The sequence below is a fragment of the Aphidius gifuensis genome, linkage group LG1 (assembly GCF_014905175.1).
Source record: "Aphidius gifuensis isolate YNYX2018 linkage group LG1, ASM1490517v1, whole genome shotgun sequence".
NCBI lineage: Eukaryota > Metazoa > Arthropoda > Insecta > Hymenoptera > Braconidae > Aphidius > Aphidius gifuensis.
Window position 1 is genome coordinate 28,594,246 of NC_057788.1, and position 22,750 is coordinate 28,616,995.

The 22,750-nt window shown below is 25.8% G+C and overlaps 1 protein-coding gene and 1 long non-coding RNA gene across 4 annotated transcripts in view; one reads left to right on the plus strand and one right to left on the minus strand.

Annotated features, from left to right (window-relative positions):
* Positions 1-22,750, minus strand: part of LOC122860117 (neural-cadherin) — an 80,843-nt gene that overhangs the window by 57,065 nt on the left and 1,028 nt on the right. For 2 of the 3 annotated variants that reach the window (XM_044163774.1, XM_044163775.1), the window contains exons 2-10: positions 3,637-5,050; positions 3,128-3,136; positions 2,752-2,943; positions 2,315-2,561; positions 2,029-2,248; positions 1,684-1,960; positions 725-1,320; positions 491-637; positions 219-410 (exon numbers count right to left, since the gene is read on the minus strand). In XM_044163774.1, coding sequence (XP_044019709.1) covers positions 219-410; positions 491-637; positions 725-1,320; positions 1,684-1,960; positions 2,029-2,248; positions 2,315-2,561; positions 2,752-2,943; positions 3,128-3,136; positions 3,637-4,978 — 3,222 coding nt within the window. In that variant the 5' untranslated portion in view covers positions 4,979-5,050. The remainder of the gene's footprint in view (positions 1-218; positions 411-490; positions 638-724; positions 1,321-1,683; positions 1,961-2,028; positions 2,249-2,314; positions 2,562-2,751; positions 2,944-3,127; positions 3,137-3,636; positions 5,051-22,750) is intronic. The other variant, XM_044163776.1, reaches the window with a different exon arrangement.
* LOC122860188 lies at positions 5,894-19,668 on the plus strand. Its single transcript, XR_006374432.1, has 3 exons — positions 5,894-6,026; positions 6,215-6,478; positions 19,558-19,668. It is a non-coding gene; the product is annotated as an uncharacterized LOC122860188 (long non-coding RNA).

A 22,750-nucleotide genomic window follows, 5' to 3' on the forward strand; every position in this document is an offset into this window, starting at 1 on the left:
ACTAATTTTTACAGGATAATATTTACGTTAAAATTACTTGAAACTATATTATCTATTTGAATTATTAAAAGCATTGAAAATAATCACCAACGTATTCCAGATATCGTAGAAAAAAAAATCCATTCTTATGAATATTGTTTTTTTTTTTTTTATATATAATATAGCATAATTATGTTATTTATGAAAAATAATTAAAATAAAAAAATTTGATTACTTACGTCGAGTGGTTTTTTAAGTACAATCCAACCAGATTCTGGTTGGATTTCAAAGTACTCAAGATCTTGAACGTTGCTTGGTGAACTTAATGTGTACATTATTGCACCATTATTGTCAGCATCTTCATCTGATGCTGACACTCTTAGTATATTTGTGCCAATACTAGCATCTTGTTTAACATTTTCAACGTATTTCTAAAATATTTAATATGAAAAATTAGTTTAATAGAAAGATACTAAGTTAAAAAAAAAAAGTAATTTGTGATATCTGTTACCTGACGATCAAAAAGAGGTGGATTATCATTAATATCAGTTATTTCAACAGTAAATGAACAAACTCCCTCCAGGGAAGGTTCACCCTGATCAGTTGCTTTGACTGTAACTGATACAAACTTTCCATCATCACCTTCACGATCAAATACCTAATGAAAAAACAATCATAATATTAATATAAATTTATTTGATAAAAAATTATATGTTTATTGAAAAATTTAAATAAAATTAATTACCTTGTTGGTGACAACTTCACCAGTTTCTTCATCAACTGTAAATTTAGTACCTTTTTGATTTGGTTGTTGTACAATTGAATATTTAACTTGACCATTGACACCTTTATCTTCATCAGTTGCTTGTACTTTAATAACTGGACTACCATTTGGTGCACCCTCTTCAACTTTTGGTGAATAACTACCACAATCTTTGAAAATTGGTTTATTATCATTAACATCAGTTATAAATACAACAACAACAGCAACACTTGTATGTATACGATTTTTTCCATCTGGACAACAACTTCCATCATCCATTGCTGTTACATTTAATTCATATTTATCACGATCAAGTGATATATGATTGCCTTGTAGACGAATAACGCCGGTTATCTCCTCGATGACGAACTGCCCTGATGATGTTGTATCATTTGCAAAACCAAAGCGTACGTTGTCACCATCTTTATCAGATGCGACTACGGTCGTCACCAAGGTGTTAGGCCCGGCGTTCTCGTCAACATTTGGCGTATATACTTGTTGAGAAAATTTTGGTTCTTCATCATTTTTATTTTTTGTATATATTCGTACTGTTGCTGTACCAGTTTTTGATGGATCACCTGATTTATCAATTAAATTATATTAATATCTTTTACATTATTTTTTCTTTAACATAATTAAGATATTTCCATCATTCAATAATGTATTTAAACAATTGAGAAATTCATTTATTGATATATCATTTAAATAATTATTATTTTTTTAATTTCAAAGTTAATAATAATTATTTAAATGATGGTATCAATTTGTATTACATTGTTGAAGTGATAGAGATAACTTGGAGGACCTTTTTATATTTTTTTTTTGTTATTTTAGCTTCTTGATGTTTTGTTAAATAATGAAAATTAAAAAAAAATTAAAATAAATAAATGATTAAATGATAATGAACTGATAAATGAAGCAATATTTTTTCATTATTTTACCTTTATCTTTGGCAGTAACAATAAATTCATAGTAAGCATTATTATTGTCAGCATCAAGCTGTTTATTATTGACAATAAGACCACTTGAACCAACACTAAAATGATCATCAGATACCAGATATTCAAGATCAGCATTTGCACCAGAATCAGCATCAGTTGCTTTGACTTTTAGAATACTTGTTCCCAATGATATGTCCTCATCAACATTGTGGGCTTGATAATCAGGCAGCTCGAATTTTGGTGCATTGTCATTAACATCAGTAACTCTGATTGTCAACTAGTTGAATTAAAAACAAAAAAATTATTAAATTTTATTCATCAACGAGGAAAATTATATATTTTTACCTCAACTGACGTAGAAAAACCACCAGAATCTTCAGTAGCTGTTACAACAAGTGTGTAAACATGAGGTTGTCTAACATCTTCAAAATCTAATTCTTTTGCTAATTTAACTATTCCTGATGTTGGTCCAATATTAAATGTACCAGCAGCACCTTGACTCTGTGCTTTCAGAGTATAACGAATTTCTCTATCAGCAAATGATTTTGCCTTGACAGATATTATACTGAAAAAAATAATTAAATAATTAAAACCAACATCAACTTAATTAATGATTAAATATCCAACTTACTCTGTATCTTTTTTTTGATTTTCTGGTATTTCAGTTTCATAATTTGGTAAATAAAATTGTGGTGCACGTTTACCACCAACAATTGACAATCTTTCTTCAGGTGTTGATTGAAAATGTTTTTCATCAATTCTTCCATTTTGATCTTCTGCTTTGACATACAAAACATATTCCATATCAAGTTGAAAGACATCAGTTCCTCTGGTACGAACCACGCCCGAACGTTCATCGACCTCAAATCTTCCACCAGCTGTAATTCATTCATTCATTATTAATTAATTTGTCATCATAGTTTTTTCTTTTATTCTAATAAGAAAATCTCTTTTTTAATATAATTAAAAAATATAGGACAATCAATAGTAAGTATAATTAAAATATTTAAAAGCTAGCTTTTTTTCTTGTTATTTTTGTTCAATAATAACAATTGTTTGTATACATACTTCGATCTCGTACGATGAAATAATGAATGTTGTGATCAGTATCTGGATCTCTTGCTTGAAGTGTAAACACATGAGTGTTGGGTGGTGCATTCAACTGTACCACTGCTTGCATTGGCAATGGTTTATTTATGAAGTATGGTGCCTCGTCATTGACATCCTTGATGTTGATGATAACACGTTGATTGTCTGTGTCTACAATTGTAAATTTATTATCATTATTTACATTATCATAAATATTTAAACACGCATGATTTTAGTTTTAAATAAATGTTTACATGAACTAGGACAAACTGTTATATTATTTATGTGAAAATATATTTTTTTTTATTCTATTGTTATATTTGTTAATCATGAGAAATAAGCATTTGTTACTTACACTGTAGTTCTGTTGATGCCAATGATTTATTTATTTTTTTTTTATTTTGTTTTTTTTTTGCAAGAAAAGAGAAAAAGATATTTTATTAGTTTATGATTTACAGTGACTACCACCAAATTATATATTTAAGATAATGATTAACAAAATAATATGTAAAAAAAAATTAAGCCCAATAACCAAATTAAAATGATATATTAATGTTGATGATTAAAACGATTGAATGTATTTTAATTTATCATCAAAAATATAATATTGTACCCCCATTGTACAGGCACGAATAAGTGTCCGGATAGATTGAACACCAAGACTCCGTAGTTGGACCAACAATATTTAAAAATAAAAATATAAAATTAAAATAAATTTACTATTATTTTTTAAATTGAATTTTGAATTTAAACAACAAAACTGATAGATTTAAATTAAATAAAAATAATTTAAAAAAATTAAATTTATCAAGTAATAAATAAGGAAAAATAATTGTTTGATTTATTGAATTGATGTTGACTCACTTTGATTATTAATTGTCACCCAAAAATCAATAGTTTTTTCTGGACCAAGTTCTTCATAGTCCCACTTTTGTTTAACTTTAACTGAGCCATTTGATGCAACGGTAACCCATGGATTTTCATCTCTTATTTTATATGTTTCTTTTTCAGTTTCTTTTTCAAGTGAAAATACAATTTTACCATCAATATCACCTTCTGATTCTAAAAATTCAACTTTTTTAGTTGGTCTAACAGCTCTTGTAACACGTCGTTTTTGTATTTTATGAACTTTTGGTTGTTGATAAAGTGGCTCAGTTGTTATAAATCTAACAATAACTTTTGCTGGTATTATTGAACTTTTACTTGGTACACGAACATCATGTGCTTCAATTAATAATTCAATTTCACTGTCTTCATCAATTGTTGCATCTGGTTCACCAGTCAACAATAATTCACCAGTTTGTGGTACAATTATTATTAAATTTGTCAGTGTTATTAATTTATATGCAACTTTATCACCATCAGCATCAGTTGCCATAACTCTTCCAATTGATGCAAATCTTTTCCATTTTGGTACACCATCTTTTTCAATAGTATCAATATTTTTTGGTCTCAAAACAAATGTATAATGAGTTTTTTTAAATATTGGATTATTATCATTGTCATCAAGTACATCAATAACACCACTTATTTTTGATGTACTAATATTATTACCATCTGTTGCATGAATAACAATATCATATGATTTTTTAAGCTCACGATCAAGTGGTTTTGTTGTGACAATTCTAACACCTTGATTTGATCTTGTCAATGTTAAATTATATCCAATTTCAGTTGAACTTTCATCAGACAATGCAAATAAATAATCACCAGATATATCTGGCATTATTTTATAATAAACTGGAAATTTACCATTTGCATGAAGTACTGGTAATTCATCAACAATTGTACCACTTGGTAAATTTTCTAAAACTTCACCATGTCCTAATTTTTCATGTGAAAATGTCAACATATTACCACGATTAATAACAAATAAATGTAAATCATGAGTTTCAGTATAATTTGAATTTTCTTCAAGTACAATTAAATTAACTGGACTATTGACTAGTGGTGTTAAATCAGATGTTGTCATAACCATACCATTATCAAGTACAGTAAAATATTTTGAATAACCAGTTTCAAGTAAACGATAATTTGATGTTACATGATTATTTTTATTATTGTTATTACTGTTATCATTGTCAGAAAATTTCATAACCTCATAGCCAGGATAAACATCATGTGGTAATACTGCTGTACGTGCATTTGTTGTTTTTGTTATTATTGTTGTCACTAATAACAGTGACCCAAATATAAATCGCCACATTATTTGGCCGATTTATTTATTTATTTTGTTGTTATTAATTTTTCACTGGATCCACATTGGTACAGATGACCTCTAGAACAGATAAAAATACACAAAAAATTAGTAAATATATTTCGTTTTTAATTAACAATTGATAAATAATCAAAAAACAGCAACAAATATATTATTTTTTTAATTAATAAATTGTTTTTAAACAATTTTAACTTAAATTTTGTATTTAGAAGCTATTTTTCGTCATGATTCTCTTGTTTTTTTTTTTTTATTTTTTAAGTCTACGATTATTGGCTCATATCGAATAAAAAAAAAAAAAAAAAAAAACAAAAAACCGTTGAGTTTTGAGTAGCCCGCCATTACATGTACACAGTCTTGTGTGTGTCGCGAAAAAAAAAGGACGCGCTCCTAAATTATCATAATTAACATTGTTTTTAATAAACTTTATAAACATCAATCAATTCTAAAAGAATAATAATTCGATAGCCCAATTTACGAAGATTATTTTAGTGTAAAAAAAAATATCAATTAAAGCGAATTAATAAGTATTTTTTTTCTATTTTTTTATTGATTGTTGGTGAGCTGTGTGTGTGTGTTGGATGAGCCGGCTCTTTCTATCTCTCTCGACTCCGATTTTGTTTTCACGTATGTATTATCATTATATTACCAATTTATTAATTTATTACATAAAATAATTATCATAAATTTCAAATAAATTAAATACATATTGTTTATTGATTTATCAATTTTCCATAATTATACGCTGTTTTTTTGGGTATTTGCATGTGTGTGGGTAAACAATAACACACACAACATACACGCGCGCATTGACAACAACATCTGTGTTTTGTTGACATTTTTTGGAGCTAAAAAAATAATAATACAACCACAAGTGACAGGTAAAATTATATTTTTCAGGTAAAAGCAGATAGAAGATGTTATAATCGAAGAAGGAATCATTCTGTTCAATGACATCTGGATGAGACTGAAATAAATGTCCCGCTGACCCCGCAACAAACACACAACGGTCATTGCCAAGTGACAATGCCCTTACCCAGTAAGTATACCCATATTTATCATACAATTTATATTATTATAAATTTAATTTTATCTTTACAATGATTATTGTCACAGCCGGATATAATAACTGCCGCGTATGAATTAACAATTGTTTGTTACTAACCCTCCCATACCATTTTATATAAATTTTTCTTTCTTTATTTATTTCTTCTTTTTATGTTACAGACAGTATGTGCCAATGTGGTTTTTTTACATCTCATATTATCTCTTTTATTTGGTATACTGATGATGTACCGGATATGAGATCACCCGCGGCTCGTTTAACCTCCTAGACACTGGGAGGAGCTAAAAAAAATTAAAGAATAAATAATAATTTTGATAACCAAAGAGAAGACGACCAAGGGAAGATCAAAATTATATATACATATGAAGCAGTTATTATGATTATCATAAATGGGCGTTTTGGACTTGATTAAAAAGCTGGAAGAGGTGAGGATTATTTATTTTATTATATTTATATTTAAAGCAGATGCTTAATGGGGTCAATGGTGAACTGCTTTTTGTGGATTACGCTCAAGATCCAAGAAACATGATATCCTAAATCCCTTTTTTTTTTGCTTCCTTGAAATGTATTAAGTAACTCTTCAGCTGGCACAAGCCGGAATATAAGGCCCATTCTGTCTTGGAGAAAAATGATACATCAAGTTAACGCTCTTATTTCCATTCGACTTATTAAAACACAAGAGAAATTAATTATTATTATTTGTTTTTTTTTTTTTTTTGCTACTGCTGCTTGCTTGGTTCGGTTTGAAGAATTAAAATTTATGGGGAATTTCAATTTAACTAATGGGGATTAAGATCAAATGTTATTAATTTCGGAGAAAAAATTAACTGTAATTTAAATTGATTTTTTTTTTAGTTTCATTTATTTCGAAGACGTAAAATATTTTTTTTTTTTAACAAACACTTTATGAGTTTTAATAAATCGACAAATGCAATTTAGCCAGATGTGAATAATCAATACAAACAAATCGGAGTATGTAATAGTAAAAAAAAAAAAAACAAATAAATCAACTGATTGGAAACATTTTTATCCCTCAAAAATAAAAAATACAATACAATCTAAAAAGTGAGGATTGGTGTTGGTATATATAAAAATTGTCAGAAGCAAAAATAAATCTAGCGTATTGATAGGCTTTGGTCACATGGTATTGTTTGGGCGCCTATTGTGTAATAGAAAAAAAAAAAATACATATAAATTTTGAGGAGAACTCCTCAACAATGCAAACGCTCGTGTTTATTGGTCGATCAAATAAAGAAAAAAAGTAAAAACCTATTTTGTGTGTGTGTATTATATAAAAACGAGAGGGCGAAAAAAATTGAGATCAAGATGCTCGAGTGCCCAAAAGCCCTCATAATAATCCCGTTGCTGTAAAAAAATTTTTTTTATATTATTTTTTTACAAAAGTATATAGACATTATTGAATGAAAAATTTATCGAATGATTTAATTTTATTTTTCTTGGTCTATCGTTCGTATAATTTATAAAATACCGTTTTTTTTTAAATTATTTTTGCTGAGTCGAAATAATAAATATTTATTTGTTATTTAAATTAAAAATAATAATAATTTATTAAATAAATTATAATGAAAATGAATGGCAAATAAATGCTGATAAATGATGATGGTTAAAATTAAAATGCGTCTGGTTGATTAAGGGTCAGACAGGAACAAGTGTATAGCTTACAAAGCTGATTTGCGGGTTGTATATATTGGCGGCTTTTGCGTGGGCCTATTGTATTAAATGAAAACCCTATATGCATGAATGCACATGCAAGTATGAAAGGGTAAATGAGCCTTATGTACTGTAAACTGACCAATGAGATATTTGAGAATTGAGTATGTCGATAAATCGTCACGTGGGTTGATGCTTCATGCAAATATGTATGAACAGTATGACCAGGGTGTATGTAGAATATTTTCACATATACATATATGCAACCGTCAAACACCACTAACCCATACATATTTTAGTGCAAACTTTTCACAACTCTACAAGCACCTTTGGCTTTCATCACACCATCATACCAACATGCTCTAGATTATTATATTTATCTAACAAATATTTTATATTTCATTGAAATTTATAAACAAATTTATTTTCATTTTTTCAATTTATTCATTTAAAGTTTTCATTACATTCAAAATTTATTTCCAAGCATAAGTTTTATGAAATTATTGTTTTAATATTTAAACAGTGTTTAAATATAATTAACCTGAGAGTTTGAAAATTTAATTTCACATATTTTTAATTTTTTCTTTCAATTTTACATTTTTTTAAAATTCAATTTGCTACTTTTTACCATAAGACTTCATAGTATTCAAAAACATATTTTTAAGCAAAAATTTTATACAGTTATCGTTTCAATATCAAGATAATATTGAAATATAATTATCCTAAAAATATTACAATTTAATTTTAATTGTTTATATTTTTTTTTTCAATTTTATAATTTTCTGATCTGCAGATAAAACTCGGGACTTTTCGTGGATCATATTTTTCGAAAAAAATATTTCTACATAAAAATTTCGTAAAATTATTATTCGAGTATTAAAACAACACCGAAATAAAAGTGTCCTAAAAATTTGAACATTTAATTTCATATATTTTTATTTTTTTTTTTGAATTTTATAAATTACCAAATTATTGTATTTTTGCGTGAAGTCCGAGTTTGTTTAAAAATAATTAAACAATATAATTAGCTAAAGTTAATGAAATAAAATAAAAATAAAATGTCAAACAATTGAGTAATTTAAAATTTAAATATAAATTATAAAAATCACGACTTTTAATATATATCTATTTACAATCGTGTTGATAAACCTCAAATTACATTTTGGAGAATTTATAAATGATAATGGACATAGGGTTAAAATTTGAACATACATGCAATATATATTAAAACAAATGGCATATAAAGGTATATGAAATTTACTGACGTGTGTCTGTCTAAAGGTCTTTAATCAGACTGACGTGCGGTTTGTTAATTGATCGCATGTGCCGGTACATTGTGTACCAACGAAGCGTGCGAATGAATTCAAAGTTTTTTCAGTATAGTTGGTAAAACAGAAAAAAAAAAAACTGTTTAAACAAACAAAGATAGAAAGTAAAAAAAAAATTAGAAAAATAGTTTTACGAATGGTAAAGCTCACGCCCTTTTCCGCTTCAATCGACAAACCCGTTTGATTATTTTCTTTTATTAACTCTTTTTTTTTTTTTTATTATTTTTATACGTTTTTTCAATTAATTTTATAGTTGATCAATATTTAATTGAATCCACACAATTTCAGTTAATTTTATATATAAATAAGTAAATAAATTAAACACTCTAAAAATATATATAAAATAGAAAACTAGGCGACAATTTTCCATCAATTATTTATAATTATATAATAATACAAGTTTGTTAATTTACTTTGAAAGTATATATTATTGATTACGAAAATTCAATACTCCCATCAGACAATTCAGTTTGAATATAAATTTTTTTTTATATTTTATTTTATTATATAATATCCTAAATTTCTTTTCATTTCCCAAGTTTTTTCCGGGTGTCGAACAAGTAGCAAAAATTGAATAAAAAGACATAATTTTTTTATTTTTTGGAGCACGTGACTAAGCACATTTTTATCACAGTAAATTTTTCCGAATTAAATTACTCTCGACTAAAAGAAATTTCTTCATGATTCACACTTGCAAGTGGCCAAGAAGACTTGCACAAAAGTATAATAATCAAAAAAATAAATTCTTATATACTATTTTTTTTTAAAAAACATTTTTCACAACTAAAAACTTTAAATATTTATTTCAATTTTTAAATTTTGCAACAATTCCTTTATGTTATTTTCAATTTAGTTTATATTTTTTGATATAAAGTGCATTATTTTTATTAATTCAACAATTTTACAATTTAAAAATTATATTTGTTATTGTTTTTTTTTTGGTTTTGGTCTGAAAGTCAATGACAAATAAAAATATATATACCTATATTCAACAGAGCATTAAGAGCACACGTATATCTAGTATTATTTTTTGAATTTCCGGTTAAAATATAACCACTACCCCGGATGTCACTTCCTATTAATGAACGGACATATATACACCCTATATCTCGACAACAAAAATGTAACTATATAGCATTGTATAACATTGTAAATTAATTTCTTGCTTTCTCTCTCTTTCACGTATGAAAGTTTTTCCTTTTTTTTTTCATTCAACTTTTGTCGCCTCTGGTGTATTCACCGAACCGTGCATTTTAAACATGAAATTATATATCCACGTAAAATATATTTCAACTGATATAGTTTGACCCGGAATTTCATATCAACTTCCGATTATTTCAATATAATTATTATTATCTTCTTCGTCACCGAAAAATAAAAATCACTAAAAAATTCAACAATAAAAATACATTTGAATTTTCTAAAATAATAAAAATATAAATAATTTTTTTTCATAATAAACCGTTGACAAGTTATGTTGTCTCTTGAGAATTTCATATTTTATTATAAAAAAATAAAAAATTCGAAACACGCCCAATTCGTATATACAACAATAACCCTAAAAAAATTATACGCCCATTTATTTTTTTTTTTGGGTCAAAACCATAAATTTTTCTTCATACCCTTTCGATTTTTTTTTTTTTCGTTTTATTTTTCTTTCATGTTGTATCATCGACATTTCATCTTTATCGAAAATTAAATTTTTACCGTTTTTTGTAAACACGAAGATGATATAAATACAAAAAACATGATTAAGATGAAAAAAGAAAATTAAATTAATAGTGTTTTTTTATATTTTTTTTTATTGGTTTATTTGTGAGCATGAGTCAAGTATGTTAACGATGTCTTGACGGTTGACTTGCCTCGAATTAAAAGTGTTATATTGTTATAATTATTATAATTATTATTATTTATCTTGACCATATGAGAACATGACGATGACATCAGTTTTGAAAGGTTGTCAGCAGCTGCGGGGGTCTAATATGAACGTAACGACAAAGACCAATGAACATGATAATAATAAAAAAAAAAAGGAAATAATAACGAACAAAATTGTTGATGATGAATGAAAAGGATTAATGAGGGATTCAGTATGAAAAATAAAAATACAAGAGGATATAAATGTAAAGTAAAATGATAAAAAAGTCAAGTTAAAGTCTGATGGTGATGGGTCATGTTAAAGAGAAAATTAGATCGATTTTATATACCACTAAAGATGGCGTATCTCATTATTGCATCTCTTTTTTTTTTTTATCATTTTATCAAGATATAACCTCTATAAAGCTAGCTCACCAACATGGGCACAAATGAAAAAGGCTATAATGGGAATTTTGGGCTTTTTTTGGGTGGTAATATCGATTTTTGGGCTTTTGTAGATTTTTTTATATGCAGTGTTGTGCTAGCTTAAACCTAAGCTAGCACAACTTTGTCAATAATTGTTTAAATGAAAAAAAGGTGGGCTCATTTTTATGGGCTTTTTTTGGGTTTTCATTCTATCATAGTGAATTTTTTTTTTTATTATTATTTTTTGTTGTGCTAGTTTGCTATAACTTTGTCAATTTCATTAAATGAAGTTCAGTATGTTTTTTATGACCGACAGCAGCCATTTAAGTTTTGACAATTTTCGGTGGGAATATTTGTTTGTTTTCATGTAAAATTTTTAATATTATTTTACTTGTTGTCAATTTTTAATATCAGGTAATTAACCAAGCTAGCACATCCAATAACAAAGAAATAAATTCTTTGCGGGCTTTTTTGGTTTTCATTCTGTCATAGATAATTAAAATTTTAATATTTTCATTCTATCATAATGATTTTTTTTTTTTAATATTATATTATTTCTCCCTATTAAAATATCTCTAGAAAATAAAAACTTTTGCATCAATCGTTGCAAAGTCTAACTGTTCTATAATATTGTTGTTTATTTTTTTTAATAAAATAAATATATATAGGACAAATGATCAAAAAAAAATATATATACAATTAGTAAATAAATACACCATATTAAATTTCACAAATAATAGGGGGAAATAATATAATATTAAAAAAAAAAATTTCACTATGATAGAATGAAAACCCAAAAAAAGCCCATAAAAATGAGCCCACCTTTTTTTCATTTAAACAATTATTGACAAAGTTGTGCTAGCTTAGGTTTAAGGTAGCACAACAATAGACTTAAAAAAAATATATTAAAAATTTTACAATGATATAGATAGAATGAAAACCCAAAAAAGCCCATTAAAATAAAGCCCACCTTTTTTCATTTAAACAATTATGACAAAGTTGTGCTAAATAGGTTTAAGGTAGCAACAATAGACTTAAAACAATATTAAAAATTTTACTATGATAGAATGAAAACCCAAAAAAAGCCCATTAAAATAAGCCCACCTTTTTTCAATTTAAACAATTATTGACAAAGTTGTGCTAGCTTAGGCTTAAGGTAGCACAACAATAGACTTAAAAAAAAAAATAATATTAAAAAAAAAATTTTACTATGATACAATGAGAACCCAAAAAAAGCCCATAAAAATGAGCCTACCTTTTTTTAATTTAAACAATTATTGACAAAGTTGTGCTAGCTTAGGCTTAAGGTAGCACAACAATAGACTTAAAAAAAAAAATAATAATAAAAAAAAAAATTCACTATGATAGAATGAAAACCCAAAAAAAGCCCATAAAAATGAGCCCACCTTTTTTTCATTTAAACAATTATTGACAAAGTTGTGCTAGCTTAGGCTTAAGGTAGCACAACAATAGACTTAAAAAAAAAAATAATAATAAAAAAAAAAATTCACTATGATAGAATGAAAACCCAAAAAAAGCCCATAAAAATGAGCCCACCTTTTTTTCATTTAAACAATTATTGACAAAGTTGTGCTAGCTTAAGTTTAAGCTAGCACAACACTGCATATAAAAAAATCTACAAAAGCCCAAAAATCGATATTACCACCCAAAAAAAGCCCAAAAAAAGCCCAAAATTCCCATTATAGCCTTTTTCATTTGTGCCCATGTTGGTGAGCTAGCTTTATAGAGGTCAAGATATATATACTATTCTATCTTGGTTTCCACCTGTCTTTTTCCTTTGTCTTATATCTAAAGCGCAAGCTCAAAGATAATAACGCAGGTCGAGGCGAGGCTCATCATAAGCCAACGATCCACAAAAATTCTCATCTCAAAGACGCCCCATTGCGTCATGAATTTGAAATGTTTGTGATAATAAAAGTCGATATAAAAAAAAATGGCAGACAAAACGAAAATATATATATATATTTTTTATAGACAAAGTAAGCAAAAAGATAATAATCAAGATCAAAGAATTTTGGACTTTGAAATCAAATGTAAATGGAAAGAACAAAACAATATTCAAACAAGTTTTTATTTAAAAAAAAAAATGGAAAACCAACATTTACGTAATTCAATTTTTCAAAGTCTTTTTTTAATATAAATAAATGAAAAAATTTTATAATAGAATTTATGGATAATTTCTTACGAGTCATTTATATCGCGTTGGAAAATTGAAATATTTCATTTCCAGATAAATTGAAATATAAATGTTGCATGGAGCTTTGACATGAGCAAAACGTAAAAATAAAAAAGACGTTTTATAATAAAAAAATTTTTAAAAATCAATAATTACTTATATACCCTGCAAATAGCCAATAATTTATAGATCAAAGTGAATGATTAACTGCATTATATTAATAACGAAAATATTTAGACAAACAATTTTCTTTTTTTTTCAAATAAAAAACTTCTATCAAGCTTATAAATAAATAAACAAATAAAACTATAAAAAAAATATATTTTCTGGACTATAAAAAAAATCTATCAATAGAATATCAAAAAATTATTATTATTATTTTGAATAAATATCGTATATTTTTTATTAAGCTTTTGGCTTGGATCACGCTTGAATTACTTTTTGAATAGCCCCCCAACATCAAAAGAAATCCTAACACACAAACGTTCACAAAATCAAAACGCGCACGCGTTCTATTTTTCTGTATACATCTTTTATTATGAATTTTTTTATTCAAAAAATATTCCCGCATTGCTGTGTTCTTAACAAAAAAAATATAAAAAAAAAAAAACCCCATCTTCCATATAAGTATTGTTCTTCTGCAATGATTTTACATGCGTCGGCGCATTATTTTTTATTTATATAAAAATTTTAAAGGTTACGTTAAAAACGGCTGACAATTTTTTTGCATATATATATATTTCTTTCATCTAGTGTTGTCTCGTTTTTCGTTTATCATCAGACGACAGGACATTGGCCCGGTCTTTTGACGCATGAGGGGTTCAAAGAGAGAAATTTTCACAGACAAGGGGGGAATTTCCAGGGGGAATATCACCCCCGTGAAACAGACAGCAAGAGAGAGAAAAAAAAGGAAAAAAAAAAAAAAACATACCCGAAGGGTAGAAAAAAAACCCCTGCGGAGAAGAGAACTCGGTGATGGGGAATAGCCAAGTTCTCTGGGGTGAAAAGCAGAGAAGAAAAAAAAAAAAGAAAAAAGTTCGTAGGGATTTATGCCAGGAAGAGAGCAGGAGTTTCTGAGATGAAAAAAAAGAAAAATAATAAAAGTAAAAAGATGAAAAATAAAAATAATCGATAAAGTATAAGAAAGGGCACAAGTATGCTACTTGGATTGATTGAGAGAAAAGCTTTGCAGACACTTTGGTATACAGCAAAATTTTGTAGTGGTACTTTTGTTGTTGTGAGACTATCGTATATAATATAGTTTTAGTTGTTTGAGTGTGTCGACGAATGACGATGACAAGAAGAGGAGGACAACGACACTGATGTCGCTAGTGAAAATGAATCAAAGACGAGAAAAAAAAAATAGAAAAAAAATAGTCAAGAGAGACAGATAGAAGAAGTGAGGGTTGTAAATCGATATATATGCAACCTTAGAGTAGAAATTCCAATTGTATATATAGATATATATTGGTTAACCAAATAGTCTTGCCAAGAATTATTTTACAACCGCAGGCACGTTACAACTATTAATATCAACGTTGCAATTTCAACCACTGTTCAAGATGATGAGAATATAAAATAAAAATGTGTTTTTTTTTTTTAAATTGATATTTGAGATAAAATAAATAAAATGTAATGATTACTCTTTGCATTATAAAAAATAAAAATGCAATTTTGTGGTTTATTTTTATTCGGTATTTTAGAGTATCTACTTGAAAATTTTTTGTATCTTAGGATGGGTGTATGTGGAGGTAACAAGATATATATCCTGTTGGCTGAAATTGAAATGTCTTCGAGAGTCAAAATGCATCCTGCTGGCGGATGCACTATATGTCACTCTGCGGGATGTAAAATCAGTCTGATGATATATATGTTTGTCGTATAAATAATAAATACCCTCATTTTTATGATGCTAGTATTTTTTTTTTTTTTTAATTTATATATGAACTTTGATAGTATTCTTTCTTGGTCTTTTGATCAATTATGTAGGCGGGTTTTTCCTCAATATATACATTGTATTTTTCCCCTATATTGGTATTTCTTTTTATTTCATTTCTTTCAAAGTAAAATTAAATTATTACTTTGTATTTTGTATAACTACACTATTGTTGGCTTTATTTAATAATTCTTTTTTCTATTTTATTTCTTGGAAAATTTAATTATTTGTTTAATCTTTTTTTCATTTATATGTATATTGTATTTTTTCATTGCAATTTTTTATTTTGTTTAGTCAAGTTTTTCTTAATTTTATTCGTCGACAAAACATTTCAAGAATTTATATACAAATTTATATAAATGCCAACAATTATATTCTCAGAAATCATTATTTATTATTTTTTTTTAAATTGATTTTCTTTTCTTGAAGAATATATTGTACTTGTTTTGACCTCGTATTTGATTATAGCTTTTTATTTTTACGATAACAAATAGATTATACGAGTTCGATGACTTTAAAAATTATGTCATTGATACAAAATCTTTTGATAGAGTATTCTATTGATAAAATACCTAAATAAATTTAATAAATTATTGCTAACTATCTATACAGTATGGTTTACTTCACACGTATATAAATAAATAAAAAAATTTCAATGTATAAAATTTTTTAAATTTTTTATTTCTTCATAATGTATCGGACTTGATAATTTCTTTTTTAAAACTAGCTAATATTGATTGTAGTAATATTTTCTTCAATAGTAGTTTCATAAATTTCTTTAAAAATAGTATCAAAAAAATTAAAACTTTCAAAATAATTGTAATTGTGTCTAAAAAAAAATTACCACCTTAATTTTTTGACTACTATCAATATTATTTTCACTACTATCAATCCAAAGCAACCCGTTTATTAATTAAAATACCCCCGACGAAAAAATATGAGTTTATAATTATTTTGAGAATTTCGTTTTTTTCTGATTATTTTTTTAAACAAATTTATATCTATCGAAAATAAAATCACTACAATCAATATTAGCTAGTTTTAAAAAAGAAATTATCAAGTCCACTACATTAATATGAAGAAATAAAAAAATAAAAAATTTTAAGACTTTTATTTTTGGACTACTATCAAAAAAAATTTTACTACTTACTATCAACTAATAATTTTTTTTTTTAAACTTGGAGGGCCAAGTTCACAGACCTACTATTCATAACTCAAACGATATTAAATAAAAAATTAAATAAAATACACTTTGTAGTTTTTAAACTTGAAATAAATAATTAATTTCTTAATTAAAAAAAAAAAAAATTAAACACATGCTAATAAAGCTTCAATGAATGTGAAAAATTTTTTTTATAAATAATAAAATAATAATAATAATAGCACAATATACAACAATAGTAGAAGTTAAAAATCTTTTATTTTTAATTTCTTTCTTTCAAGAATATTATAAAATTCAAACCAAAAGAAATTTCAAAAAAATGCATGAGACTTTTACAATGTTGAAAGATGTGTGAACAAAACCACGATTTTCATATATAAAAGGGGTTAGACGATTGCATTTCAAAGATTAAAAAATCTCTAGAGAGGGTCTCTGCATTTCTGGGTGAACAAAAGGGGCGGGTACTGTTATAAAGGGGTTAGATATATATATTATATAATGAAAGAACATGTCGAGTGAGGTAAAAAGCAAGTAGACGGACAGAAGCTGAGTGAGAGTAAAGAGATTCTATATATATATAAACATGAATGGGTCTCAAATAAATTTTGAGTGTTCTAGTTCAAGGACCACTGTTAAATTTAAGTTTATGATACACAGAATACCCCATGGATCCATAACGTCGATTAAATCCTTTGTAGTTTTATACACTTTTTTTTTTTTTTTCATTGTTTTTTTCTACTCATAAAATCAACACCATATGGCGGATATGACGTCTTTTTATTGACCCATTCACACTGAATATATTTTTTTAAAAATCTTAATTTTAATTTTGCATTTAAATTATGAGAAAGAATTTTTTCCTTTTTTTTATAATTTAAAGTTATTAATATTTGGTTAAAGTGTAATTTAAATTTTTAGATACAAGTTTATATTGCTAGCCAAGTTTGTATATTATTTGATAAAAATTAAATATTAAATTTGATATATGGGAAAGTAAGTTTTTAGTAGTTTACTTTTGCAAAATGACCGTGGTTACAACACAAAATTTACACTATATTTTAGCTAGTTTAATTAAAATGAAGAATAAGTAGATGCCAGTTAATTTATAATGATATTTAATCATTTTTAAATTTAACTAGAAAAATTAAAGCATTTAAAATTTATTAATTCTTATTGTTTATAATTTTTTTTGCTATGAAAAAATTCCACAATTTATTTTTACTTGTAAATGAACTCTCAAAAATCACAAAATTATTTATCAGTTTTTGTTATTTTGAGAAAGGTCATTTACTTTTTTTTTCTTTTTTTTTTTTTTCAACCCCCATGTAATATTACTGTGTTTCATTTAACATGTCATCTTTATATGTACATTTTTTTTTGCACCCTCTGCAACTATTGTACTGTCAAATATTTGAAATGTTATATTTTCACCCCTATTTTTATTTTCATCAATGCTACACTTTTTTTCCCTATTTCAACACCAGCCCCCTTCTTATCCCTATTAGCTTGATTCAACAATCCATAATTAGCAGCTCAGAAAAAAAAATATATAGAAAAAAAAAATTTTCAAGCTACAATTAAAACTATCATATCTTTTTTTTGGCACAATTTTTTTTCCCAGGATAAATTACCTCTGCATTCATAAAATTACATAAATGAATTTATAAAAAAAAAAAAAAAAAAAGTTATTTAATATATGCTGATGACGTTGATTGAAGTCACTTTATTAAATTCAACATTTATTAAAACTTTAATTAACTGTGAAAAATATAAACCATTATATTATTTTAAATAAAAATAAAAGTTAACTGTTATAATAAAGTATATATCAATTTAAATTATAAAAAATTAAAATCAAACAAATGCGTAATAATATTATGAAAATTAAAAATGATGGATTACATTAAAATTTGTGACAATGATAGATCGATTGTTACACTGAAGAAAAAAGTATATAAAAAAATATATTAGTCTTATTTTTATGATAAAAGTTGAAGAAGAAGAAACGTGGTGAAAATGATACGAAGAATTTAGTTATAAGTTTGTTTAAAGTCAGAGGGCACAAAAGTTGTATGCAAAAATAAACTTGAAAAGTTTTTTTTTTATTTTTAAGCACGTGCAACCAAGAGAATAGAAATGAACTTTTGAGTATGCATTGTCGTTTCATGTACTTATTAGCTTTTTTATTTTCTTTATTTCCTTCCATTAGGAGTGTATAATTTTTTTTCATATTTATATTATGTGTCTTGAACAGAGTATATAACATGGACAACATGTAACATGGGGAAAAATTTGTGTTTTTGTCGTTATATTTTGTTCCGTGTCGTTGATTATTACGCTGACACGTGTACAACCCCCAATATATATTAAATACATGTTACTTTTGAATTTAGGTAATTTTAGCGATGCGAGAAATTACTATGTCGAAAATTTTATAATTTATATTATTACGACTTTTATGTTGGCAAAAATTACCCCACAAGTTTAAATAATATATTTAAACTTTTTATAACTTTATATAAAAATGTAAAATTTAATTTACAAATTATATTTTCATGTAAGCTTCATGTATTTTAATTATTATTTTTTTATTTTTTATAAAAAAGCTCATACATCATTATTTCTAAATGATAATAAAACGAAAATTATACTCTTTTTTTTTCCATCAAATATTTCGAGAAAGATTGTATGTTTATATATATCCGATGAAAAAAAAAATAATAATAATAAAAAAAAAATACTTTGCTTATATTTAAAAGCTCTGTTATGTGCTTTCAAGATGTCTATAAAAAGATTCAATTTATCATATCCGTTTTCGTGTAACGTATTTTAAATAAAATTTAATTTTTCAAATTATAAAATGCATTATATAAAATATAAATAAAAATAATAAAATTATATATTTATTTAATTAACAATGTTCACAGATGCTGTTATAATCCTGATTAAGAAGACAATGATTTTTGAGACAGGATTAAATTAGAATAGACATTTTAATTGCTGCAGTTTTTGGGGTGTGTTTGTATGGAGAGGGAAAGAGGTCATAAGGTTGACCTCCGCAGAATGGTCAACTTTTGATTAAATATCGTCAATACAACTGACTGCCAAAGTACAACCATCAATAAAACTACACATCAAAAGGTAAATTGTTTTTTTTTTTTTTTTTATTTTTAATTTTACTCTTTAGTATTGCAATTTTTATAAAGGCCAAAATAAGCCAACAATAAATGGATAAATAAAAAAAATATATATATCAAGGTCAAATCAATTTAAAACGCAAAAAAGCTCCAAATTTAAAATTCTTGGTTTTTAAATGAATAAAACTAAACACGCAAACAAAATTTTTTATTATTTAGTTTTTTTTTATTTTTCATTATACAAACTAAACTAGCTAAAGAAAATATCGATTTGTATTTCCTCTTTTATATGTCAGTTATTTTTTTTTTTTATATAAAAAACGATGAGAAAACTTTTTTATTTTTTTATATATATTTTTTTTTTGTCAAGTGTTGTTATTATTTTTCATTATTAAATGATGGAAAATAGCCTGGATAAAATTTATTGATTATTTTATAACTTTATTTATTATTTACATGACAAATTTTTTTTTATATTTATTTAAATAACAATTTTTATTTATTTTTATGGATAATTAAATTTTTTTCACAACTTGGTAATTGACTATTGAATTTTATTTCAATGTGCAAGAATAAATTTGGATAATTTATAAATATTTATATTAGTGTTTAATATTTATGACAGTAAATGATTTTTTTTTTTTATTGAAAATTAAAATATAAAAATGCAAATGGAAATTAATTTAAAGTTTAAATTTGTTTTTTTAGTATTATTTTAAAATTGTGTCTGTATTTTTTTCTTTTCACGTAGTATTTATTTGATATTGATTAGTCTGGCATGTCAAGAAAAAGAGATAAAAATGAAAATATGAAATAGAAAAAAAAAGTAAAGATTTTAGAGGGTGGAAAGCAAATCGAAGAGAATAGTAAAGCCACATATATAAACTTTGTGGTTGGCTGATCGATATCGAATTCGTTGAGTTTTGTGCCAGATGCCAACGAACCCTGGTCCCTTTCAATTTAAATTATTCAATCTACATCTCGTGCAATTTACAATCTAATTAGTTGAGTCAAAAAAATATTTAAAATTAAATTATTTCAATCAATTTTATTTCTCCAAATAATATTTATTTTTTAAAATATCAAACATTTCAATGTAATACTTGAAATAAAAACTCACATGTTAATTAATTTCGACAATAATTATTTTTAATTAATAATTTAGTTTATAAATTTTCAATAGACAATTTATTTTTCTTTTAATTTTAAAATGTGTATAACTTTTTTTTTTTCATACACAAACAAATAAGAAAGAAAAAAATTCATAAATAATTTATAACGAGTCTAGTTTCTAAGAAAAACATAAATATATATTCCCCAGGGTATTTCTTTATATATATATTTAAGTTTCAATAATTTCGAGTTTAATATTTCGTTAACACGCCATGTCTCAGTTGGATTCGATTAGTTATATATCTCTTCGTGACAGAGGCCATGATTGCAAGAATTATCCATCCGTATATTGGCAGTTACTAATTGGATTTTCATCATTATTGTCTTCTCCAGACTATTCCGCACCTAAATATATATAAATACGTCTCATAAAAAAGTATATACCTATATAAAAAAATCTACCTCTCCATCAAAATCAGCGCTATGAAAAATCTAAAAAAAAAAATATATATATATTTTTTTACTGGAATATAAATATTTTTTTTTGTATCCTGTCAGTTTAAAAATCAGATGAATATTCCAGCTGACGGTATAAAAAAAAAAAAAATTATCTGTCTAAAGCCATGATGCATGTCGAGTTCGATGGTCCAAATAAGTGATATTGACAGTATTCGTAAACACATACACTGGATTGATGTGCCACTTAGGTTAAAAGAAAATCGATACAAATAGAGTACAACTTGTGCTATGAAATAGTAATACGACAATATAGCCGAGTGTTTTTATTTAAAACATGTATATATTTTATCAATAATTCTATTTCACCATGAATTAAATACATGAACTTAATATTTGAAAAAGAAACAAGCAGCCATAGCAAAAAATATAAAGCCTCAGAATAAAATAAAAAAAATAATACTAAAGAGAGAAAATTTTACGTGAACATGTGTTTGTGTACAGTGTATTTTTTCAGGATGAAATGAGATATGGCAAACGGATGGATCGATCCGGAAGCCTTGCAGACCACCCTTATACTTTCGTAAAAACGTCGAAAAAAAAAAACATAAAATTCTACAAGAAAGTAAAAAAAGAAATAACATTTAATTATTTATTTTATAAAATAAAAATTTATATTATTTAAATATTAATTAATTATAAAAAAAGTATTATAATTATTTTTTCTATATAATTTTCTTTCTTTTAATTTTTTTGATATATAAACAGATGAATTTTTATTTTTGCCCCTCCCGTATATACGACGATGTGTTATGTGTAAAATAAAACGTGGTTTTTCCTTCAAGTTGCCGAAAATCAATAGTCCCTTGTACTTGGCTAGTAGCCACCCTCTTTTTGCACCCTCTTGCTCCTCAATCCGCTAACCACCCTCCCGTAAAACCGCGACAGGTCGCCGGTTAGAGAAAATAAAATAAACGTTCACAAAAGTCACCTTTTATTATCGATCTTGTTTTAATATTTAATAATAATAATCATTTGTTTTTTTTTAATTCTTATTATTGTTATAATTTTTATGACTTAATTTTATTTTTTATTTTATAATTTCATAATTTCTGTTATGTTTATTTTCTAGTTGTCTCTTATTTTCGATGGGAAAATATTTGCGGATATGGATGGCGGAGTTTTCATGGATGGCGTTATTGCAGGGTGATTTTATTTCTTTTTCACATACATATGTAGGTAAGTACGTATTTGTATATTTGACATCTGGTTGTGGTTTTATTGCGCTCGCGCATATAACGTTACGTTTATTACGAGAGCGCCACACTCGCAGGGGTCGTATACACGCGAACCCCTTACGCGCGCGAGCCAACAACCGCACCTGTCTGTTACTGCAGTTTTAGTGGGGGCTATC